We start from the raw sequence: 26,907 nt of genomic DNA, 5'->3' as shown, positions 1-26,907 counted from the left end.
TGAATCAGTAGGATAATACAGGGTCTTTCTGTCACAACACAAAATTAGTATAGACGTAGATAAAAATCATATTTTCAACACATTATTTGTGTTTCTGCACATTTTATAACTGGGTGACAAAGTAGTTTATTGGAAAAACATAAAGTCATGCCCCAAATTAGTAATTTCTGAAGAATCCCATCTTGTGTGTGTCTACGCTGTTTCTGCTTTCTGTCAATCCTTTTCTTCCTGTCCCCTTTCCAAAAATGTTCTATTTAAGGACTTGTTTATTTTGGACCATAGCCTTAAGTAAATTAACTTGAAAACAAGTGAAGTATGTGATATTTATAGATTCCCCATGATCCCATATAAATGACATTAAAGTTATGCTGATGTTCTCTTAAACCAGCAGTGAAGGCTAGGTTAGGAAAAACAAACTTTGCCACACAATGCATTCTTGCAGTTGCTCTTAGTAACATTTATTAGTTAAAAGCAGCTTTGCCATTTACAGTAGACCCTTTGCTCGCAAAGGATGGGGAACTATACCAAGGAAAGCCAACCCGTGAAATACAGCATGGCAGGTTGGTGGCAGCTATCACTGCTTACACAGCCTATAGAAAGAGAACAGGACTTGAGTGCACCTCGTTGGTAATCAACACTAAGGTTGTAGCTAATTCATCTAAGCAAGTAATGCTGAGGTCATCAAGACAGTTTCACTCCACATGGCAGTAGACAATGTAGTTCACACATTGCCATAAAAATGCTGCTATGCTAACTACTGTAAGATGTGTCTGTTTACATTCTTCTCAATTACTTTATTTTTTTATCAAATATTCTGTAAAATATTAAAACAGGAACTATGTTCAAACCATTGACGTATAAAATTGATAGATTGCTTGAATTATCTGTTGACTTTTTACAGTACTATAATACTGGAGATATTGAGTTACAAAACAAAAGATTTTTTTATATACAGTACATCATTAAAACAGTACACACACACACACACACACACACACACACACACACACACACACACACACACACACACACACACACACACACACACACACACACACACACACACACACATTCATGGTTTAGGGGTGATCCTTCTTCTTTACTCACTTCTTTATCTTAAATACTGTATGTATATACTGTAATGCAGACGATTATTCTAAAACAAACCTGGGGCAATCTCCAAAAAGATCCAAGTACATGCTGGGTATATGCTGGGTACATGCTGCAACATTTCACACATTTCTGCAGACAGACTAATGGCCCATCGGATTAGCATCGGGGGTCCCTGGCAGTCCCATTCAAACTGAATGGGACTGCCAGGAACCCCTGCTGTGTTAATCTGATGGGCCATTAGCCTCTGCAGAAATGTCACTGAAATGTACCCAGCATGTACCCAGCATGTACCTGGCTAGTTTAAGGCAAGTTTTAGAATACTCGTTGGCTCGTCTGTATTTGATTTATACATACAGTCAGTAGGTCATCAAAAACTATAAATATGGTAAGTATGAAGATAAGAAGAAGGTTGTACACATTCTACTAACAGCCAGTTCCGTAAAGCAATCAAAATTACCAAAAAATAAAGTACAAATTATGTTGCATTAGTAACACAATTATAGCAGGGCAACATTTAAAACATATATTGTGCCCACTGACATCTGATATTCCATTCATGACTACAATTTATTTTTGAAAATGAATTGGTAATGATAATGCCTTGAGACTGTTTCTATATGTATGTGTGTATGTGTATATATATATATATATATATATATATATATATACATATATATATATATATATATATATACACACACACAAACACACAGCTGCACACACAAATCAGTATGTGTTTAATTGATATTTGTTGGAAAGCCATTGTATAACCAATACAAAGTAGTATGAAATAAGAAAAGCTTAGTATACTGTAGCACTGACAAGATTACAAATAAATTATTAGAATTTTACTTCTGCATTTTAAACTTTTCCTTTGGATTCTCTGTCTTGATTTTTACTTTGCTTCTGTCTCAATTTATCATTGTGTTGGTTATTAATTGGAGATAGTGCAACCTTGTTAGTAGAAATGTGAGAATCTACCGAGATTTGCTTCTAAACTTTCCAAAAATAAGCAAAACCGCAAAGCAGCCGAAATTGTTCAAACTTCGCTATTTCGCTTATACAAAGTGTCAAAATAGCAGCCCTGTGACTTGTTAATTCAATGCCTGTTGACTTTTTAGCATTGAGTGAACTTGTTACAAACCTTTGGATTGTAGCAAAGTTTTAGTGAAGTAAAAAGGGCGAAATTCTCCAAGTTCTCCTAGGCCTGTGAAAGATTTAGCCCTCTCTACTTGTTGGCATTTTGCTACACTCCATGCCATAGTGTGCATCTGACATTCTCAATTCACTGCTCTTGTATGACAAAAACACCATTCAATAAACCACAATCATTTTCATTCCAAGTACATCAGAAACTGCTACTTTCTATTGATGCTAAAATAATATTCATATTGCCTTAAATCACTTTGCTGCACATCTTGCTCCACTTCCAAGTCTTAGATATGCTCCCCTGGATTTCATCTTACTGTAACCTTCAACACATGGCAGGTCCTCTTGTACTGAAAGTTTAACATAGCAGCTCAATGTACTGTATAAGGTGCATTATGACTAGCAAGCAAATTAAGTTGGCGCATGAATGGTAATTCCCACGTTGACTGATAATGTGTAATATTGCATGTGGGGTTTTACATAAATTCAATAATAATTCAATTTGCTTTTCAGGATCTTGTCTCTTAAAACCCCTTTGCTGCTAGCAGGGCCTGCAACTCAATGATACACACTGCCGCCCTGGCCCTTCTGGCAACAAAGGGGTTAAGATAAATGAACTGCTCCTAATTTTTAAAAGCAGAAGAAGACATTACCATTGACTGGTCACCATTGATTGTTTAAACACCAAAAAGAAGCACGTAGTAAAATGATCAAAAACAGGACATTGGGTCAATATATGTGATATTTTGTGTGTTCTGTAAATTGTGTGTCTTCAAATCTTCTGTTGAAACATAACACAGATTATATTATATCAACCCAATTTTGGATTATCATTATTGAACTCCTGAGATGAAGAGTTGTCAAAATTCTAATCAGCCCAGATTAATAAATACAATTAGATTTATTAATGAAAATGCCACATTTTTTTCAGTACTATATGCAGGTAAAAATTGGGATAGTTTTAGTACTGGAGCAAAATTGCAGCAAGCCTTTGCAAAACTATAATCCATATAATTTCCTTATTGGACTGGTCTGACTGACCTGTCCAACTGACCTGACTGACAGAAAGTTCTCAGGAGAACGAATTCCTCCTAATACAATTGACAGGTCAACAGTACATTAAACATTGGCTTATACCCACTGCTTCACATGTCCACTGCCTTTTCTCCAACACTTCCAGGAAGCATATTCAGTACCTTCAATAATTATCCACAATCATCTGAGACCGCTGTAACTTTGAATAAGTCCTTTAATGGGTTACACTACTTTCTGTTGTACAATTGCTCTTTCTCCTTTTGAATTTAGAGGTCCATGAAAAAGGTGTCTTTTTGTTGCAGTGCTCAGCTCTGATTGCAATTTCTTTCCTCAACAGAAGGACCTCCCCTGTGTAGATATTTCTTGCTCTGCAGGCGTAGGTGCCTGAATCTGCCTGAGTGGCATTCTTCATGGTAACAGTCAGAGTTGTAGAGTACTCCATTGTAACTGAGTTCCTCTGCTTGCTGATGCTATGATGAATTGTCCGGTTGTCAACTGACCGAAGCAAAATCCAAGTAATATCTGTGTATAGGTATTTGTTGACTGAACATGATAATGTCAAGTCTTTTTCTTCTTTCAAAACTTTGTTCAGGGTTATGTGAAATCCATTTGGCACATCTGCAAGTAACCAAAAACATCTTAAATTTCATATCAAACATGTCTAAATATGATACAGATTTGCCATCATGTCTGTTTTATTTATTATGCATTCATTCTAAATATTATGGTAAAAAAAAATTAGTATTTACCATGAAGGGATTATTAAAATGTTATGATAAGATGACCACCTATTGTATTAGATTATCCTCTGCTATATGTTGTGTTCTATACAGAACACATGCATGATTAGTGCTGGATTTTGTTTTTTGTATTGAACATAAAATAGAGCATTATGGGATACTACATAACAATAAAAGTACGTAACTAATTAAGTACCATCAGGCTCATTATAGCACTATTGCTGTACTCAATGATCTGCAATATATGTACAGTATAACCATGTTAACCACTTAAGCTTTCTTTATTCTGTGTCAGCAAAATTCCTACAGGAACAAAAATGTGTCCCAATATGAACAAACAAAGGCTTGATATAAACTGAACAAACATTTGAAATAGAAATCAAGGAAGTCTCAGAGAATCAGCAACGCATAACAGACATTTTTGTTTTAATTTCAAGGACAACATGATATCAAGAATAACCCAGCTTCATCTGCTTTAATCTTCTTATGTTTGGGAAATTTCCTTGACGTCATCAATTAAACACCCTTAGTTCTGCATAAATCTTAGGGCATTGGCAAAAATCTTCTGGACCCAAAACAAATAATTACACAAAGTTCCATCCCTCTGGCTTATTACACCTAACACCAATTGTTGAAATCACTGTAATGCTTGTATTTACTTAAGTGATTTGAAACTTCCTGTGGAAATAGCTCCCAGGTTTCCTGATAGAAGATTTTGTTTATCTTTGCCAAGCACCACCAGGAATCTCAAAATAAAATGCGTTTAGTGACATTGGGAAACCAGGGAGATAAGACTGTGTTGTTCCTGTTTCACCCTGTAATTGCAAACACACCCACAGTCATGCTGTGTGCCAGCAAAACAATACTAATAAAAAAAAAGGTAGCTCACATAGGTTACTTCAGTTTGATGTACTTTGTATACAATATTTCAGATGAAATGGGAATAAGTCATTCAAACAATTTAGAAAGGTGTGTATAGAGAGCCTATTATATATTCATGACAACTCAGTTACAAAGAATTTTACATCAGAATGTCATACGCATACTGTATAGTAAAAACATAATTGAGGTGAAACCCTGGCACACATTGTGGTGCACCAGTTAAAAGATCAATATCCAAAGGAGAGGGGCAACTATAGTATCAAAAGGGACTTAGCAACTATTACTATTATCTCAGAAAATAAACTAATTGAGACACATTGGCTCCTATTTAATATATTATTCTTCCCCTTGCTTAGAAAGACTGACGCTTTATGCATCTCAATTGTGCTGCAGTGCTGAAACCTTTCAGAGTAAGCAGCATATTGATTTGTGGGGGGATCACAGAGTCACTTGTCTATTATAATACACAGGAGTATGATTCATGTGTACTGTAGCTTTGCCACTTTGCCACTTTGCCACTTTGCCACTTTGCCATGCCTCCTCCCTGCAATGTAACCAAAAAAGGTTGAATATATTTCCATCATGAAACCATTTGATCGTTTTCTTAATGGCTGGGCACTTATGGAGTTTAGTTAGAAAAATATTGCAAGCTGAGATTAAGCTAAATCATTAAGTGCAGTGGCATTACTGGGTACAAGTTATACTCTATGGATGTGATGTACGGTATCAAATTAATTTCAGGGCAAATTTGACACAAGATTTTATTTAAACTGCATTTGCAGAAGACACAATACAATATAAGGTGAGGAGAGTACTGGAAACCTTTCCACATTTTATTCATGGTAAAAAATACAACTTATGAAGAATCACAAGCATGCTAAACAAATCTCTTCCATGATACAATATGGTAACAGTAGATGGTATAACCTACTATACCACTTGATGGCACTCTGCAAGTTAACAAGTACATAATGAATATATTGGTATTGTATGTGCTTAGAAACAGTATGGAAAAGCTTTGAAGCTTCAATACACACACACACTTTTTTTTCTGAAGTTGTACAGTAAGTATTTTATTTTTTTCATTTAAATTATGGACATCATAGAAAATAATGATAGGGAGGATTATAAATCATTATATTGTATTTATTTATAATATGACAACATATGCCACAGTACAGTACAACATTTAATATACACTGCTGAAAGAATCTTATAATCTAAAACTCTCTCGCGTTTCTTGAATATGGAAAGATTTTTCAGAAAAGAGATCAGAAAGGAGATAAGATGCAGTGAGCATTGAAAAAAATAAAACAGTATTGAAGGATGTGAAAATATTCAAGGATATGAAACTTTTGTTCTGGGGTATTTTCTGGTTTCAGGAAGCATGTCTTAAATATTTTCTGTGAAATGGAAATGCCATGTGTGAACTGTATGCATGTTAGCTAATTGTAAAGGAAATTGCCATTCGAATGCACTTATTCAACCAATATTTCAACCTCATGTCAGATCTTCATCAAATATAATAAGTTAGGTGAGAAAATTCTTAAAATAAAATCTAAGATTATTATTTAAAGAGTTTCACTGGAATTTCGACGCTATATTACTCTACATACTCACTCTATAAAACTGATTACATATATATTGTAACATTTTAATTATAATAATGAAACATACAAGATTGTTTTTAAACAATCAGATCTATAAAAAAAACATGCTTCCTGTTGAAAAAGGTCAGTACTTCTTTTCTATAGAAGTATGACTATTACAATATAAATATAATACAAGAAAGGAGAAGTGTTTGTTATATTTTTCGGAAAGTGATATCACTATGTGTATTACAAGCTGCAGCCTCATAAATGTAGACATTTAACTAATCATGAAATGCGATAACGGTTGCAACAGTTACGAATAGGCTAATGTTATGTATAATGCGGTTGTAGAGTTTATTCTCTAAAATGAAGAAGCTATAAGAAGCAGATGAATCCCAGTTACTTTAATTGTCTTAAGATGTAGGGTTCATTAACCACCATTTAGTGAATGTGCTCTTGTGTTGCTTATGAAATATGGGTTGAAAGTTGTGAAGCATACAAGTTAATTTCAATGTAGAACAACTGTATGCTGTGTGGGACAGGAATTTATTGAGCGTATATTTTTGTATTGCTAAAGCATAGTGGGAGCATTCCACAAAAAAAAGGATTATTTTTAAGAACCTATCCACTTTATAAAGCTACTCTGGGAAATAAAAACAGCACAGTTACTAATGTCATCTAAATCAAGGGTGCGCAAACTTTTCCCCATACTCCGCCCCTGCCTGCTCTCCTACCCGACTCGCGCCCCCCTCCTTCCTTATCTTCACGTCATATGACGCCATTGGGTCACGTGACATCATGTTGACATGGTGCGTTGCCGAAGACAAGGTCGGAGAAGTTGCAGAGGCCTCATGCGATCCCCAGCATTTCATTTAAATGCCCTGGGGAAGAGTACAGGGCCTCTGCAACCGCCGCGCGCCCCCTGAAAAATCTGATTAAGCTATTCAGGAAGACAACATTGGTATAAAACTGAGCTGTTCAGTTTGAGCCTCGTCAATTTTGAACCACTTTTCTACAATACGTAGGGGTAGATCCACAGAGCTCTGTTGTTTTCAACTGCAAAACAGTGGAGATGACTGAGCAGGCTTCAGCATGTAGTGCTGGGGCTGCTCCTGCTGCTGAGGCTGGCAGAATTAGAAGCCTCAAAAGTAACAATGAGAAGCTAAAAATATTAATAAATGGAGTAGTGGAAAACCATTAAAAAATAATGGGGTATCTCTACTCCAAGTATATTTGGGGGCGCATGCTGGAGCACGCTAATGCTCTAGGGAATGCTGTCCAAACCCTTGATATGCTGAAGAAGTGCTGTGTGGACAGTAAAGTTAAGAAACAATTGGCTGACCACATAGCCCAGGCATGGAGTACTGGAAGGGAAAAAGTTAGGTAGTCCGTGGTTCACAGCATCTTCAACAGCCAACGCATGGATATAAAAAACTTTATTGATAGCTAGTAGCAAACATCAGCACAGACACTCTGACGCGTTTCATCCAGGCTTGGACTTTCTCACTCTTTGAAAAAGTCCAAGCCTGGACGAAACGCGTCAGAGTGTCTGTGCTGATGTTTGCTACTAGCTATCAATAAAGTTTTTTATATCCATGCGTTGGCTGTTGAAGATGCTGTGAACCACGGACTACCTAACTTTTTTCCTGTGACGTCTATTCCGGTTGGAGCACGCCGACGCCAGCAACAGCGGGGGAGCAAGCTGCATGAAGATCTTCGTTATCAACAGGAACAGCTTTCGTGAGTACCGATGGGCTCTTCACCTCCACGCGGTATTCAGGGGAGTTAGGTGAGGCGTTTGGTTACTGGGCTGTGATTTACTTAGGGGCGCCCCCTTGGGAGGTGTCCCTCTGTACCTCTATCCGGCTATATCATTGCCCAAACTCCCTGAAGCTAATACCGGAGGCATTTATAGCTTTATTTTCTTATATACGCTGGTGTCAGTCTTCAATCAAGTGGTTAAGGTGTGCTCTCTACTACCTGGTTGTAGCCTCGGTATTTTGGGTTTACCCATTTTTTCTATTGAGTACTGGAAGGGGACCGACCACCTGTACCGTTACACCTGAACTGGATGGAGAAGCAGGTCTGCTCCATTATAGCCACCTCCCAGGTACTGGAACTACCTGGCCTTGTCTCCACGGATGCAGAGAGACCAGGTAAGTGATAATACAACACACATCACCAACCTGCATATAGTCTTAACATTCACTGATAATTCTTGTTGCTCTTTCTTCTGCTAACAATCACCCCATTGCTTTTCCTATTTACCTGTGTCGCTTAATCTTCCTTTCATATTCCTGCCTAAATGCATTCCAGACTTCTGATGTTAGCCATTGCAATCATGTTAGAAACAGCCAGAGCTTGCTGGGGATTGTGTTTGTATGTTAGAAATAGCCACATTTCAATGAATGTAACTTAGTGCCCAAGACATAATTGAAAATGAGAGTTAACTCTAAATGGAATTGCTCCACCGAAGGATGAGAAACTGCCCCATATCAGCTCTCATTCATGTGCATGGGAGTGAAAGCTGTATAACATTTAGCAACAGCTTATGGATCAGGGCCTCTACACACTTATGAGGTAACATCAAGAAGTGTTCGCCATTCCTTATTTGGAGACTTGTTGTTTTAATGTAAGTGTGCTACCCATATAACTACACACGTTATACCATTGTGTTTTAACCACTCCTGATTGTGGTCCCTGTTTCTGTTTACATTGCATGTGTTCCGGAATACGAGTGAAACTATGCGCCGGAGGATCCCCCCCCCCTTTCTTTCTGTGACTCTATACAGAGGTTGGTGAATCACCTCTGAAAGAAACTCTGGCAGCAGGATCACACTCTATGAAGGACTGAAATTTTGAATCCACTTTATCACAGTTGGCGCAGTTATTATATTCTTTCTTGTATTGAAATAGATAAGGTGCTTGGCTGAGAATTGTATTAACATATATACAAAAAAGAAAAAGAACTCAGTTCTAATAGCACTCGTTTACCTAATTGGGTAAATGATTTAAATTAAAATATATATTCTTTATTGAAATAGTAATTAAAATAAGGTGTGCATAGATAGACCAAACATAAATGTTCAAAAGGACTGTATAGCTCCTATTTTTGAGGCAATTAGTATAGGGACTAGTACACAGTTATAGTCATTTTTTGAGAGACCTCAAAAATATATATGAGGTGCAATTTAGGTAGTTAGCCTAATTGGTGGACAGGAGTTGATTGTTTGAACTCAGACATAGCATATTGTATGCTTTACGATGTCTGAAATAGAATAGCCTGTTCTGTCAATAAGAAAATTAATATACCTCTGGGCTCACTAATCTCCTGTGAAAAACACAATTAATTAAAAAAAAGACTCAGAACGAGTCATTCTTAGGTGAATTACAATAAATTGAGATCATAATTAAATATGTTCTGACACTATGTATAGGTCTTGATCATTTGTATTACGAATTGGCTATAATTGTAACAATATGCTTTGTACCCTTTATTAAAAGAATGACTGCTGATATGTAACTGCCAATTATCCGAAAAAAGAGTTATTCTAGTTTGTCAGGATAGTTGATAACACTTTTGTGTTGAATTGCTGGCTAAATAGTTGCACTGAGAGAACTAATGTCTCTGTATGAATTACCTAGAATATTCTAAATGGCAGATTGCTCATAGGATTGTTGGGTGGTGCCCTCTTTCTTATGGGATCTATATGTATTTCTGTCCCAAGAACACCTTAGCTGTATTCGTATCAATTGTAACACAAGTAGGCTAAATTGCAGCAAAATATCTCATGGTGCGATTAGGGTTGTCAACAATGTTAAAGGTTGGAAAGTGATTTGCTTGCTTTCTGAGGTTGGTTCCCCTATCAGGAGTTCTGAATGCGCTGAGCAGCACAATAATACAACTTCAACGTTTATGGTTCAGTAACGTGTTGGCGCTACATGACCCTCTGGCAATACATTAGTGTGATGTTGTATTGGCTGAGTACATATTCATGGCGTTCGAAAACCACTGTCTTCATAAACACGCAGCCTTAGTATGTATTTCTTATAATTGTGATTAATTTAGCAAGATATTGCCTCTTCAAAGACGCAAGAGTAAATTAATTACTGAGCGTCTTTGTGTATCTTAAAGGAAAACATACCGTTGGTAATCAAGCGCTGTGCTATGGTAATTGATAAGTGCAGAGAGGAACTTTAGCTTACTATGTTTCTATATTCGTGGCGTTCGGAACCACTGTCCTCATAAATTGCTGCCTTCATTTGTACTTATTACAGGTTAGCTGTGTGGTAAGATTGCTTTTTAAAAGTGCTAAGTATAGCAGCATTATTACAATGTGCTAACATTAACGGAGGTCTGAGGATCTCCGCTGTTAGGTAAACTGCTCATTTGTGTATGAGTCATCAAAACGTCTTTTAAAATGTATCGACCTGCTATTTTTAAGGGGCATGCCAGGACATCGCTAGGCACCTTTGGGCATATTCGTTATGGATATCGATACGTTAAATGGAGATAATGTAATGTTAAAAAATGATCGATCTTCTGTGAATCAACTTCATGGTTTGCTCCTCAGCAAGGAGGTTATTAAATGGTTTACATGTTCCTTTCTTATTACAAGACAAAAATTCTTCTTATGTGTTTGTTTCTCTATAACCAAGTTACCCAAATATAGGGAAGATTGGCAACTGTCTTGAATGTTTTCCACTTTTGAATAACCGTTCTCACTGTAGAATGATGGACTTTAAATTGTTTGGATATGGCCTTATACAGACGAGACCACGACTATTCTAAAGCTTGCCTTAAACTAGCCCGGTTACATTCTGGGTATGTGTTGGGTATGTGCTGGGCTTTTTTAAGGCAAGTTTAAGGAATTTCTGCATTGACTAATGACCCATAGGATTAACACAACAGACGTCCCTGGCAGTCCCATTCAGTTTGAATGACTCTGCCAGGGACCCCCGCTGTTAATCTGATGGGCCATTAATCAATGCAGAAATGCTGGGGCTAGTTTAAGGCATGTATTCAGAATGTACCTGGGTGTACCTGGGTCTTTTTGTTGATTGCCACTGGTTTGTGTTAGAATAGTCGCAGTCTCTGCTGTAACCCTTCCCAGATTGATGGGCAGCAACAATTGCTTTTCTAAGATCATTGCTGATGTCTTTCCTCCTTGGCATTGTGTTAACACACACCTGAATGCTCCAGACCAGCAAACTGCTAAAACTTCGGCTTTTATAGAGGTGGTCACACTTGCTGATGATCAATTAATCAAGGGTATTTGATTACCAGCACCTGTCTGCTACTTAGCATCTTAATTCCTATGGAAGCAGTAAGGGTGTACTTAGTTTCTCACGCATAGCTTCTCCATGGTGGCTTTATTTTTGTTAAATAAATCATGACAGTGTAATATGTCATGTGTTGTTGTTCATCTGAGGTTGTATTTACCTAATTTTAAGACCTGCTAAGGAACAGTTGATTGTTATTATGTCCTGATATGTAAAACCATAGAATTCAAAGAGGTGTACTTTCTTTTTGACACAACTGTGTGTGTATATATATATATATATATATATATATATATATATATATATATATATATATATATATACACATATATATCATTTTTCAACCTATATATACTGTTATACTGGTCAGATGGTTCTATCTTAATTTATCTATGCCTAAGAACCTATTATAGAATAAATGTATAATTGTATTTTATAAGCCACCAATTAAGGATGTTCTGTTAGCTCAGGTTAGCAACTGGAAATGATTGACTGCTGCGGTTGAGTTAAATATATATGAGACAGTCGGATATTGTTAAAAAAAATATTATCCAGCCTCAGTTACCCAACTCAAATGAAACTAACCTGGACTGGAACTAATTAGTTTGAGACAAGTCACGTAGTGGACAGCTTGTCTCTGCCTAATTACAAGATAAGGCAAGATTATTAATTCAATGAAATCAATATTTAATCCAATAAAATGATCTAATAATGACATGTCTTCATTTGCCGCTGTGCCTCCCTATGTCTGTGTCACTCTCTCTGCTAGTTTAAGCCTCTCTTAACAAAAATGTATATTTATTGCTTACCTGTCACATAATACCGGATATCCCTTCTGTCACTTCCTACTTTATTGGAAGCCACACAGGTGTAAATTCCAGAGGCCCTGGAGTCATCTATAACCAGAATTCCAGCAGTCTGGAAAAATAAAGATTCTATTAGTTCTCACACTGTACAGTCCTGTTTTTAAATAAAAAAACAACAAAAAAACAATATTCATATACAGATATATGTAAATTGAATTAATGGTTTAATATGAAGGAAATAAAAGAGGGTGTGTGCAGGGATATTTACTGTAACTGTAAAGAAATTCACAAATCCTCTGCTTAATCCAATTTTAAAAAACATAGAAAGCCAAGTGCATTATTCACCCCTCTAAATCTTGCTTGGTGTTGGAATATCATGATCTTTAAATAAAACCCATGTTTGCACTTTTTTATATGAGCAGATTTATATGACACAACATTTCAGGGGACAGCTTGATTCCTCCATCAATTGTTGAACAGGTTAGTTGTCCCGCATAGAGATGTGCGCAAACCTTTCGCATGAGGGGGTAACCCATGTGAATTTAGTGCTTTTAAATTGTGAAAAAAGCCATGGCTCTGTCAGAATTTGCAGGCGATCCGTCAATGTGCACTGCAATTTCATTTAATAGACTTGTGAAATTCTCTAAAATCGCTAGATTTGCCTAATGCTGAGACTATAAATCTGGCATACACTCCATGTTTGTTGGGCAATATTTCACTGAACGTTTACTCATTTGGCAACATTATTATCACTTGGAGGCTGGGGAAACGTTTCACAGAGAATTGAATTGGGTGAAAAGAATGCTCACACATTTCTGATTCTGCAAAGCAGTTAGAGCCATTACTGAACAGTGCTAAGCCATGTGGCAATGGCCCATTAAGAGCATTATGGTTCGGTATCACTGACAGTAGTAAATAAAGCCCTCAGGCCAGAATTCACTTAGGCGCAATGTGATTTAAATGTCAGTTAATGCCAGATCAAGATGCGATTTCCCACATGGCAGTTTAGTTAATCTCGGCCTAAATGTCTTTATTTAATGGAATTAAGATGTATGTTTCTTCTTTTTTTTTTTAAATGTCAACGTCTGCAAAATAGAAGCTTATTTACAGTTGTATTATCTATCATGTGTATTCTATGAATCTGTGTCATTATACCCACTATTATTATTTTTTAGATTTTTTACATACATTGTGAGGACATAAATAATACACATGCAGTGGAGCCCTGATATAAAAATTGTGCTGTAGCACCAAGCATAACCGTAAGTATAGAGAAAGGGGATTTTTCTGAGGGTATAGTTGGAGTGATACAAAAACAGTATGAGCCATTCTCATCCATTCTAGATATTAGTGACAACTAAGCACAGAGGTTAAGAACGTGTGTGTGCTGAGATGGTGATATGTGCATTAAAGTTTTTATGCTTCATTCTAAAGGTTTGTACTCAATGAGAATGTATACAAGGTGCACAGTTTTTTACAGAGCAATAATTGATGCCAGCATGCAAGTGGTGTTCTTTGACTAGATATGCTTTAACCATCTGAAGTAGAATACCAACAATGGGACATATTCGCTGATTGACAGTAGCTGCACCATATGTATTACACCCTTGGTCACGTATTGACTCGATACTAAAATTAGCTTGTGTGAAAAAGTGAGCCGATGAATACGGAATTCAAACGTGAGAATAAAAATGGCTTGGGTGTGGGAACTGAATCATTGAAGAAAAGTGGAAGTTGATATTTTATGACTAAGTATCAACACTTGTGACATTGACTGTTTTAATTATACATCTCAGGTTTCTCAACGTGCGTTTAAAGAGCACTTAGCGGAAATGTTGCTAAAGCAGTTTGTCGTCATGTCTCTATGGCTTCAACTAGTAAGTAATAATAAGACATGTTTCCTGTACTCAAAACGACATGAATTCAAGGTTAGACAGTCGAGAGTGAAAAGGTCACAATTGTGACTACAGTAAAATTAACAAAAAGTGGCAGCTATCAACATTCAGAATGGAGAACATTTTAAAATAAAGGGATAATAAAGATATTACTTTTATCTAGCAGTCAACATAGTTGTTTAGGGTGAGTGTCATCCCTGTCTCTCCAAGATGTTCTCATACAACAATGTGATTAATACACAAACTGAATTATAATGCAATTACATATTGGTGGAAAATAGAGAACAATTGTTCCATCTATAAACTATGATTTACTAAATTGATAAAGTAACAGTTTTGTAGGGGGGAAACGTTTTAACTGTTTGCGTTGGAAACAATTATTTATAATAACAATAAAGAATCCAGCCCTAGTAAGAACATGTAGCAGAAAAAGCACGGGACACCCCCCACTCACTATCCCAGCCACATTTCTAGTCATTTGAGTTTTTTGTTGATCTTTAGAACAAATTGTTGAACTCTGTTCCCCTGCAGAAATAGCCTGGGATAAATATATTATACATATCAAACTTATCTTTCAGTAACATTCTGACACGCACTGTTTACATTGTATTTTTCAGTGTGATATGATACTGCTAATATACATTTATTGGGGTCTATCTATCAGACAAACGAGGTACAATTTTGGAGCAGGTGTATCAAAGAACATCCCACTAAAATCAATAGAAATGTTTTACCTTAAACATATAGGGGCCCATGTACTAATTATCTTTGCAATGGTTTATTGCTTCAAAATGTAAGGGCTAAAAAGAAGTACGAAATGTGTGTGTTGTGTATCCAGTTAGTTATGGGACTTTTTACATATGGTGCACACAGTAGTTCGTTGTCTGTAAGGACTTTTAGTAGGTTGTGTAGCATACCTAATTCATACACTTTAAATTAAATATAATTATGTATTTTTTTTATTTTACGATTAGTATTAGTCAAATCCAGTCATATTTGTGAGTGCACCTTATCGCCTTTTTATAAAGTTGTGTGGTACTATGGTGCATGCGCTTCTTTTGCTTGTTTACATTTAATATATTTTATAATAGCTTAATCGAGGCAAATCTGGAGTAAATTGCAGCATTTGTATCTTGTTTCTTTGCATCAATGTATGAAGGTCTTTGTTCTACGTTGTGCACCGTGGGGCTCCAGATTGCAATTTGAGTAGTGTCAACAGCAGGAGATATGGAGAAGTTACAGTACATGCCGCACAGCACAGATGTTAATGAGATGTATCAAACTCTACATCTCCGTGCGTTTCTTTTTTATCTTGTATCAGAGGTAGTGTAAACTTTTTGGGCTACTAATTTGTGTCATACTGTATGTAAGAAACGCTTTCTTACAGTTGACAAAAATGCAAGCAGAAAATGGAGCGTTTAGTCACCCTTTATTTATGTTACATAATTATGGAGTTTCTTTTATTTGACAACTCTGGAGCTGTTTTCTGCCCTAATTTTGAAGCCAAACTTTGATACATATCCGCATAGATCCCTTGAATTGCAGTATACATTAAGAAGTACTTAGATTTCATGCAAGTAACCTGCATCACATCAATTGCTAGTTACTGTAAAATATACACACAAGTATATTGTTTTAGGTAGTAATATAACAAAGGTGGTAGAAGAAGAAGGTACAGTAGTGTGACACCTTTTATTAGACCAATAAATACTGCAGTTGATATGTTACAATTTTTTTAACCTCCCAGGCTTCTTCAGGAATGGCAGAAATATAGAAACATAGGATATTATATACAGTTTTTGGAGAGGTGAGATTGCTGCTGTACCTTGTTCTTTCCTTCAATCATTTGTGTGCGTTCTATGATGCTCTGGATCCTATTTCCGAAACTGCTGCTGTTGCTTGCAACACTCAAATAGGAATTTCTGCTGTCGTTTGTGCGAGAGTCGCACCTGTACAAAGAAAAGAAGAAGATTGTTTTACACTACTTTTCACTAACAGTCATACAAGCAAACGAGCTATATACTGTACTCTAGAATAAATAAAATATCAAGTTTCAATAACATTATATGTGTTATAACTACATATTGCTAAATACATTATTAAATGTGCTAAACCATTAGTAAACCATGCTTATGTTGACTAATGCTATCATTATACTGTAGATGATGAGTAACTTTGCAAACGGTTAATTGTACCAATGCATTCTAACAACTTTAACCTGTTTTGCAAAGATCTAACAGAACTAACGATTTTGTCTTGTAATTTCTGATCAAATATTAATTGTCAGACTTCTTGCATACAGTATTTAAAAGGTGGTGATGACAGTAACATCTTCAGAAGAAAGGTCATATACAAACTACATCTATTGTATGAAGAATTGTTGTGTTCAAATTAAATGTATTACTAATTGCAAGAGATACTGTAGCATAAGAAATTGATGCTCTTTCGGCAAGATCTACTAATTAAAATCAATATATTTAGGATCCACATAGTTGTCTACATCCTCAAACTGATTTACTAAAAGTGTTTACCTAGTTTCTCTTTTGTTTTATTTAATATTTTCTGTATTTTGATAAAATATTTGAGGGATTATATATATAAAAAAAACATGAATAGAAATATAAAAATATATTTATTTTATTTTAAATTTATACCTTTGTATGTTCAATTTTTTTTTTACATATATATATACAGTAATTCCTCTTTTTATATATTTGTAAACTTTCATGTTGAGTACTAAAGTCTTGACCTGCACATATAGTATAGAACACAGTACCCATTGTTTTATATATTGGTCTAATATATTATTGGTCTGCCTTGATTCTTCCTGGCAATGCACAGGTTATTAAGAATTTATATTAGTGTAGGGACCCTTGAAACGTGGTCTGCCGTGAAGCTTGGCTCAAGGGCTCACAACAATTTGGCCAAAATGTTAAACTAAAAGACCATTTTTTTTTTTTTTAATTTATTAGAAATTTATACATGTATATTTAGGCACTGTACCGTATATAAGTTTTTCTGGATGTGCACTGAGCTTTGTCTGTGTTTTATGTTATGTCTCTGGTTTTAAATATAAATTGCCATGCTCAGTAGCACTCCTCTGTGAAACTTATATGCTTATATATATGTTGTGGGTATTTTGGGGGTTCAATTTGAGCTTGTAGGTGTTCTGTATGTTTTATAATTCTTGTGCAGCTAGTCTTGGCTGTTTTGGAGGGTGGCAACCTCCTATCCAATTGAAGCTCACTCCCTCCCACATTTAAATGGTTAAAAGCTCACTCCATGGCATCTCCAACTATCAGGGGAACTTGCCTGCATGCAGTGTGATTGTGACAAATCTATTACAGAGTGCTTTTCCTGGTAATGTACAGGTTAATAAAAGCTTCAATCAGACTTAGAACTTTTGCAACTCATATTGACAGATTTATTATAAATCATTCTTCCTGGCAATGCACATGTTATTAAGAATTTATATTAGTGTAGGGACCCTTGAAACGTGGTCTGCCGTGAAGCTTGGCTCAAGGGCTTACAACAATTTGGCCAAAATGTTAAACTAAAAGACCATTTTATTTATTAGAAATTTATACATGTATATTTAGGCACTGTACCGTATATACGTTTTTCTGGATGTGCACTGAGCTTTGTCTGTGTTTTATGTTATGTCTCTGGTTTTAAATATAAATTGCCATGCTCAGTAGCACTCCTCTGTGAAACTTATATGCTTATATATATGTTGTGGGTATTTTGGGGGTTCAATTTGAGCTTGTAGGTGTTCTGTATGTTTCTGCCTTGATTGAGCCTAGGTGTTACTATGTCAACCATACACTATTTAACAATGGTAGGCGACTATTATCAAACTACCCCTGATGAAATATATTGCATACAAGCAAGCTATCAATAATCAGGAACATGATATACAGATATACTACACAAGCTATTACCATTTTGCCTGTAAGTACCTGCAATATAATAGTAATAGGACAAAACACACTAACCTGAGATAATGCCTTTATTTGCTAGTTATAAATACTGCATGTAAAAACCTTGTCTAATGACTAGTTTTGCTTGCTCACAATTTGCATAAATCAAGTATACTTTATTAGTGCTAACAATAGCTCAAATAAAGAGTTGTTCTTTGCTTGTACAAGTTGTTTCAAAGTATAAGCTAAAGCAGTAAAATTCCGGGCATTATTGAAAACCCTGCTCTCTGATTGGTTAAAATTCCGGGCATTATCCAATCAGTAATGCCCGGAATTTAAGCAGCTTGCAATGTGTAGTTTTCAATGTGTTTATTTCCAGCCAATCAGCTTTCAGAACAGCTGAGACAGGGCAGGTGATTCGTCTGAATGAAGTAACAGCTCTGAGACAGGGCAGGGGATTGGTCAGGAAGTATCAGCCACGGGTTGACTCCTCCCTCTCCCGAGCTGACTGAGATTTTCTGATCAGATTCAGTTGAATTGAGGGGGAGTCTGCAAAGAAGTAAGTGGCCGTCTGCAGTTTCTTTGTGGCTGCAGTTTGTGTTTGAGTGTGTCAGTAGCAGTGTGTGTGTGTGCTGTGCTGTTGTATTGTATATCTGTGTAGAGGTGCTGTGTGTGTGTGTTTAGAGCTCCAGTGTGTGTGTGTCAGTGTCAGCAGCAGTGTTTATGGGTGTAGCATGTGTGTGTAGCAGCAGTTTGTGTGTGTAGAGGTGTTGTGTTGTGTGTAGAGGTGCTGTGTATAGAGGTGCAGTGTTGTGTGTGTAGAGGTGCTGTGTTGTGTATAGAGGTGCAGTGTTGTGTGTGTGTGTGGGGGGGGGGGGTGCGTGTAGAGGTGCTGTGTTGTGTGTAGAGGTGGGGGGGGGGGGGGAGAGTGCAAAGTTTAGTAAGTGGCTGCATTTTTGGTTGTGGCTGCAGTGTTTGTGTGTGTGTGATGTGCTGTTGTATGTGTAGCAGCAGTTTGTGTGTGTAGAGCTGGTGTGTGTGTGTGTGTGTATAGAGCTACTGTGTGTGTGTGTGTGTGTGTGTGTCAGCAGCAGTGTTTATGGGTGTAGCATGTGTGTGTAGCAGCAGGGTTTGTGTGTGTGTGTGTGTGTGTGTGTGTGTGTGTGTGTGTGTGTGTGTGTGTGTGTGTGTGTGTGTGTGTGTGTGTGTGTGTGTGTGTGTGTGTAGAGCTGCTGTGTTGTGTGTGTGTAGAGCTGCTGTGTTGTGTGTGTGTGTAGATGTGCTGTGTTGAGTGTAGAGGAAGTGCTGTGTGTCTAGAGTGTGTGCTTGTGTGTGTGGTGTGTGTTTGTGTGTGTAGAGGTGCTGTGTGTGTAGAGGTGCTGTGTGGTGTGTGTGGTGTGTGTGGTGTGTGTGGTGTGTGTGTGTGTGTGTGTGTGTGTGTGTGTGTGTGTGTGTGTGTGTGTGTGTGTGTGTGTGTGTGTGTGTGTGTGTGTGTGTGTGTGTGTGTGTGTGTGTTGAGCTGCTGTGTGTGTATGTGTGTACACAGAGGGGGCGGCAGTGTGTGGATATAGATATCTGCAGCTAAGCGTATATAGAGGTGGTTTCATGTATTTACCATTTTATTTTAATAAAAAAATCTATTTAACTATACAAAAGTGTCTATTATTTATGACAAAAAGTCTACATTTAGCCTATAATAGTAATAATCCCCGAAGAACAGGACATTACTGGCCAATAATGCCCTGGCTGGGTTAAAGTCCCTCGGCTTCGCCTTGGGCCTTCAACTCTTCCAGCCAGGGCATTATTGGCCAGTAATGTCCTGTTCTTCGGGGATTATTACTTAATTAACACTCATTAGATTCAATAACCTGTTATAGCATTGGCTGGGGAACACTTAACATCTATAGTTTATGACCTTTTGGTTGTTAAATGCACACAGTCAGCACAAAGGATCAATGGAATTTATGAAAGGGGAAACTATATGGAAATTCCCCAATGATTCCTTTGGGATTCCGGTGGAAGCACAATGAAGTTACCAGGAAGGAGTTGTCTATGTCTGGATTCACGTATGAATGGAGTGAGAAATCCTTCCCAGTGCTATCACCTCAATCCATGAGTCAGCAGCAATTAAATACATTTTGTTCACAAAGGGGCCAAAATTACAACAAAGAACAGTTTGAACCCTGATAGATTTCACCAAAGACTACTTTTAAATCTATTTTGTTTTACACCGTGAGAAAAGTATACTACTATAAATGCTTTCAAATACTCCCACTTAGTTATCATACTAGTCCCTAAATATCACAAAATAGCTATCGATGCCATGTTCTGTACCTACCTACTCTATGTTTTCTAGATGGAAAACTAGAGCAATTCTGTGGAAACAAAATCTGCACCAGATTTATCAAAGAATAAAAATCTAATTGTACCAATTCCTTGATAAATGTAATTTGTTAGCCAAACAACAGTACACGTTTTCCACATAAGATAAATTGGTACATAACTTCCACATGATAGTAAGCACAAATTCATTGTGTGTATATTTAAGTAATAATCCCAGAAGAACAGGGCATTACTGGCCAATAATGCCCTGGCTGGAAGAGATGAAGGCCCGAGGCGAAGCCGAAGGACTTTAACCCAGCCAGGGCATTATTGGCCAGTAATGCCCTGTTCTGAGGGGATTATTACTATTGTAGGCTAAATGTAGGCTTATGTTATTTATTTTTAATTTTTCATAAAAAGATAGACACTTTTGTAGACACTTTTTTAGTCATATTGATTTTTATCAGCATGATCATCTACATTATTTTACTGCACGTTTATTAAATGGAAATTGTACATACACACATCCCCCCTGTATATACACACACTCTGCAGCCCCCCTCTATACACACAAACACTCTGCAACCCCCCTCTATATACATAAACACACTCTGCAGTTTCCACCCCCCCCCTACACCCATAAAACACTCTCCAGCCCTCCTCCACCCCCTACAGTCACAAAACTCACACAGAAGACACACACACACACAGAGCAGCCCCCCCCCCTCTACACCTACAGAAACACACTGCAGCCCCCTGTAAATACACAAAACTGCAGACACACACACACCAAAACAAACTCTGCAGCCCTCCTCCACCCTCTAGACGCACTGAAGACACACACTGCAGCTCCCTCTAAACACACAAAACACACGGCAGATACGCACAAACCAACAAAACAGACAGCTGCGCCCTGTCATCCACAAAACACGCCAGAAGCCCCCCCTCTATATCCACTGCAGCCCCCTGTAAACCCACACACTGCAGCGACAAACACACAAAAAACACTCTGCACCCCTCCTCCACCCATAAAACACACACAGTATCCCCCCTCTGCACCCACAAAACACACACTGCAGAGACACACAAACTTACAAAACAGACTCTGCCACCTCTACATCCACAAAACACACACCAGCAGCTCCCCCTGTAAACCCACACACTGCAGACACACACACACAACACTCTGCACCCATCCTCCACCCACAAAACACACACTGCAGACCCCCCTCTGCATCCACAAAACACACACACAACAGACACACACACCAACAAAACAGACTCTGCTGCCCCCTCTACACCCACAAAACACACAGCAGACACACAGACCTTTCCCCTCACTCTCCTGTGCGGAGCTCTCTTCAGGCAGGGAGGGGGAGGCGTCACTGCCTTGCTGCTGCCTCCTGTCCAATCACCTCCCCTGTCTAAGAGCTGATATCACTCTTTGTTAATGAGAACTGAAAGCTGATTGGTTGAAAAACTTGGCAGGGTGCCAAAAATTCCAGCCCATTATTGATTGGATAATGCCTGGAATTTTAACTAATCAGAGAGCAGGGATTTCAATAATGCCCTGAATTTTACTGCTTTAGCCTATAATTGTAGTTACATCATTAAAAGTTTTGTTTTAGAATCTTCTTTTTGAACTTATTATAACTATGGGATTCTGAGTGCATTAGAACAGCAAATTTTTCCTCCAAGCTATCCAAATATTCACTTGTTTTGCATCATCCCACTCACTATAAGCTGAACAAGAGTGTTTCTCCTACAAATGGACATATAACTTTTGAAGAGGCAATACAAGCGTTAAAAGAATTAATCTGTTTTTTTTTATTAAGGATTGAAGCAGGGGCCTCCGGAGTTGAACCCCATTAACTTCACCTCCGGGGATCCCCTGTTTCCAGAGGTACTTACCTCCATAGTGGGTGCTGGTAGTCACTCCAGGGTTCACTATATGGCTGCTTTCAGAGCTCCCGGGCCCTGCGGGCCAATAGGAAGCCGTGACGTAATCCAGTGTGGCTTCCTATTGGCTCATGTGACCGGGGGCTTTAAACTGTAGCAAATTTCAGGTGATACTGGCACCCCCTTCGGAGATAAGTATCTATGGAAGCAGGGGGTCCTTGGAGCTGAAATGAACATGGTTCAGCTCCGGAGACCCCGTGCTTCAAAACTGTAATTTTAAAAAACAGATTGGATTTCTGCTTGAAAACTACTCAGCGTAATTTACCAGAAGGCACCCTCTTTTCAAATATGCTCACTGGAAAAGGTGAAAGGAAATGATTGCGTATTTACAATTTCTTATTCTGTTTGTCAAAGCAGCTGTTATCCTAAAGTAACATTAGTAAAGTCACAAAACTGGATGTAAATGTTACCACTATGATAATCGCATATGGTATTCTGTTGCTGCATATGGTATAATCTTGCTGCATGTGGTATTCTGTTGCTGCATATGGTATATTGTTGCTGCATATGGTATAATGTTGCTGCATGTGGTATTCTGTTACTGCATATGGTATACTGTTGCTGCATATGGTATACTGTTACTGCATATGGTATACTGTTGCTGCATATGGTATATTGTTGCTGCATATGGTATAATGTTGCTGCATGTGGTATTCTGTTGCTGCATATGGTATACTGTTGCTGCATATGGTATACTGTTGCTGCATATGGTATACTGTTACTGCATATGGTATACTGTAGCTGCATATGATATACTGTTGCTGCATATGGTATACTGTTGCTGCATATGGTATATTGTTGCTGCATATGGTATACTGTTGCTGCATATGGTATACTGTTGCTGCATATGGTATACTGTTGTGTCCAGTGTTGCAATTATTTGCTAGTTCTACAATGTCAGTTTCTATAGTTTAGTTAAATAATTTCTAGACAAAGTTATTCAAATAAATATAAAACCATCATGCCACCCACCATGCATTATACTTTGGCATGCTGTTACTATGCTTTTGTTATTATTATTATTAATATTATTATTATTATTGTTGTTATGGGTTCTTTGCAAGTTTAGAAAAACCTTGTTGATCAGTAATGTGTGCCCGGAAGAAAAGCTCATAACTCTAGAAAGATTGTCCTACAAATACTTACTTGTCCAAAATAAGTATTACTATTCCAAGTGGATTAACACTGCTACTAGGAAAGAAAAGGTTTTCAAATGATTCCTCTTTGATGAGATACAAATATAATTTTTATCAGAAAAAAATTATTTATGTATTGGTGCATAACTGACCAGAGACTAGTAGTGGCAATGTGACATCCTTATTTAGGATTACATTTTGTCCTTACATCCCTGTATTTAGATCTATGTCTAAGATAATGAGGGCCTATTCATGGTAAAGTAGGAAGAAATCAGGTGGTCCAAACTTGCACCGCAGAAAAGGAAGGGGGCATGCCAGTGAAATATATAGAGGCAATGAAGAGAGAGGGGCATATTCCCATTTCAAAACGTTTAGTAATTTAACTAATAATTATTTCTATCGTTTTTAATACATGAGATCAGATCTAAGATACCTTAATATGAAGATTCTCAAGCATTATATAATCATTCAAAGAGTGGCAGGTTGTTCCAGGAGATTAAGAACGGTCTTTATAATAATCCAACAAATATGTTATACTGTGCCTTATGGTTACTGGATAGGTCTGCATGTATATTGATATCAACTTTTTAAATGTTCTATATACTGTATAATAGTATGTTTTACAATGGTTTCTTAGACTCAGCACTACATTGTAACATCAGTCTGGAGAAGGGACTTTAGTGGTCCTGAAAGATTGCTACTCTCTTGTAACATCAGTTTGCTACAGTATTACAAGATACCGGGGGGGGGGGGGGGGCTATATGTAAAGAATATATTTATTTTAAAGAAATGGAAAGAGTGCATGCCACTACCCTTGGTATAATGTGCATCATGTTGGATGCATTAATAATAATTTGCATTTTATTTGCATTTGCAGTTTACGCCAAGACTTTTTTGTATGCATTTATGGCGCAGTAAAGTGGTGCATGCTTCCAATTATTTTAATACATGTAATTTGCATAAGTGTGCAACGCTAGCCTCTAAGATAAAGGTGACACCCATGCCACACAACGCATCACAATCGATCGGTTTTACACATTGGCGCACCAAGACGCATGAATCTGTTACTCTTCTGTGCGTCACTTTTTATGACAAAATAGCTTTTTTTGACACTTTATACATAGGCCCCGTCATCTTCTTTTTAACGAGAAATGGTTTTTATCTATGGACTAACATGGGACCCCACTATCTACACACACACCCCGGTTTAAGGACACTCACTTTAAGTACATTCGCGAGTAAGGACATATCACCCAATAGGCAAATGGCAGCTCACGCATGCGCCTGTCTGCACGTGATGAATAGCAATACCGGCTCGATAAGTGGGAAAAACGTAGTGCTTCACTTTAAGTACCTTTTCGCTTTACATACATGCTCCGGTCCCATTGCGTACGTTAATGTGGGGTATGTCTGTACACACTTTTGCATACCTAAGATAGTAGTTGTGGCAAGTTTATCACATGCTGTAATAGGAATTCAGGGATGGTAGCACCAATCTTTTTGTACTTGAATTGTCTTATTTAATCGTCATATTGCTATAGCACTTCTAGAAATTAGTCACCATCACTCCTCATTGGACTAGCACTGAGAGAGGGTATTATGTAAAGGTAACCATTCTCTTGCACTGCCCCTGTTGTCTACCAGTGCCAAAGAACCTACAGCTTAATACATCTTAGAAATTGAGGTGACTAACTAACATAAAAGTATTTTACTATCAAATTAAAATCTAGATAACAATAGATATATTTTAATAAAATGAACAGCATAACCATTAAACATGTACAGTACATTCGCATTATACCATGTTCATTAGCATGTAGCTAAACTCCCTCTGTGCTGCAATGCATTGCTGCCACTTCTGGCAGTGAGCAGGTTAAGTGTACTTTGCACGCCAAAAAAAAAATGATTTGGGAATATTTATTTTCCGACTTTCCGCCAGCCTGTCCTTGACTGTCGCCCCGTGTTTTTCTTTCTCTTACCATTAATTGAGGAATAGACTTTAGCAGAAGTCATCATTTCTATTTTAATATTAGAAACCAAGAAAAGGAGGAGGAGAGGAAGAAAGCCGTAAATCTGGCTTTGCATAGTAACAGGAAGCTTACAGCTCCCGCAATCATTTCTTTCAAAGGTCTTAGATCAGGCGTGGGCAACTCCAGTCCTCAAAGGCCACCAATAGGTCAGATTTTTAGGATATCCCTGCTTCAGCACAGGTGGTCTTTGACTGACCCACCTGTGCTGAAGCAGGGGTATCCTTAAAACTTGGCATCTTCGTGGCACTTGAGGACTGGTGTTGCCCATCCCTGCCTTGGAGGAATTCTACACTTGGGATCTTGCGATGTGTTAACCCTTCTGCTGCCAGAGAGGCCAGCAACGCATTGCATTGCTAGCTCTCTGCAGGGAAATGGTTACTCTGTCAAAGTCTATTCCTCCAGAAATTACTTTTTTTTCACTATTTTGTTTGGGGGGGGATGGGGAATGGAAATTGAATGTAAAGTTGCTTAACCCATTTAGTGATAAAGGGCCATCATGATAAGTTCATTGTCACTGAAGGAGTTAACAAAGAATTTGAAGGAGATGGGGGATATAGCTCGGCCCTTAAGAATACATAAAGCTTTTAAGGAAGTAAATTGTGCCATGTTTGAAGATGCAAAGATAACAGCAGTGCTGGGAACAGTCTTGTATAGAGAAGGAAGCCAAACAACAAGAGGAAAGCAGCGTACGCTCCTGATTTCGCACAGGAAGCACAAAGCACCTCCTGCCAAAGGGAGATAAGAAAACTCCCATGGCCTATTCTGGACAAGGCCACTGTTATCAACCTTTGCTTTAACACTGTCTTCGAGCTGCTCCGCTTCTTTCATTCCCTATATTCTTAGCAATTTTTTAAACTTCTGCTGCCATTTGCAGACAGCATGCCAAACACAATAGAATGTTATAATTATAACTACTAAATGACAAAAGTTTCCGGGGCAAGCGTGTACTACATGACATTTGTATACAGTACTAATGCAGCATTATAAATGACCTTCATGATAGAGCTGTAGCGCATAGTAAACAGTATAGCAGCAATAAATATAC

General features: G+C 37.6%; 1 protein-coding gene across 2 annotated transcripts in view; it reads right to left on the bottom strand.

The window, feature by feature from the left end:
- Nucleotides 1-1,351: 1,351 nt before the first annotated feature.
- FLT1 (fms related receptor tyrosine kinase 1) overlaps nucleotides 1,352-26,907 on the bottom strand; it is a 96,458-nt gene continuing 70,902 nt past the window's right edge. For both annotated transcript variants that reach the window (XM_075592190.1, XM_075592191.1), the window contains exons 11-13: nucleotides 16,321-16,444; nucleotides 12,604-12,712; nucleotides 1,352-3,915 (exon numbers count right to left, since the gene is read on the bottom strand). In XM_075592190.1, coding sequence (XP_075448305.1) covers nucleotides 3,512-3,915; nucleotides 12,604-12,712; nucleotides 16,321-16,444 — 637 coding nt within the window. In that variant the 3' untranslated portion in view covers nucleotides 1,352-3,511. The remainder of the gene's footprint in view (nucleotides 3,916-12,603; nucleotides 12,713-16,320; nucleotides 16,445-26,907) is intronic.

The sequence above is a fragment of the Ascaphus truei genome, chromosome 3 (assembly GCF_040206685.1).
Source record: "Ascaphus truei isolate aAscTru1 chromosome 3, aAscTru1.hap1, whole genome shotgun sequence".
Taxonomy (NCBI): Eukaryota; Metazoa; Chordata; class Amphibia; order Anura; family Ascaphidae; genus Ascaphus; species Ascaphus truei.
Note: the sequence above shows the minus strand (reverse complement) of the source record. Positions and strands in the feature narration are given on the sequence as shown.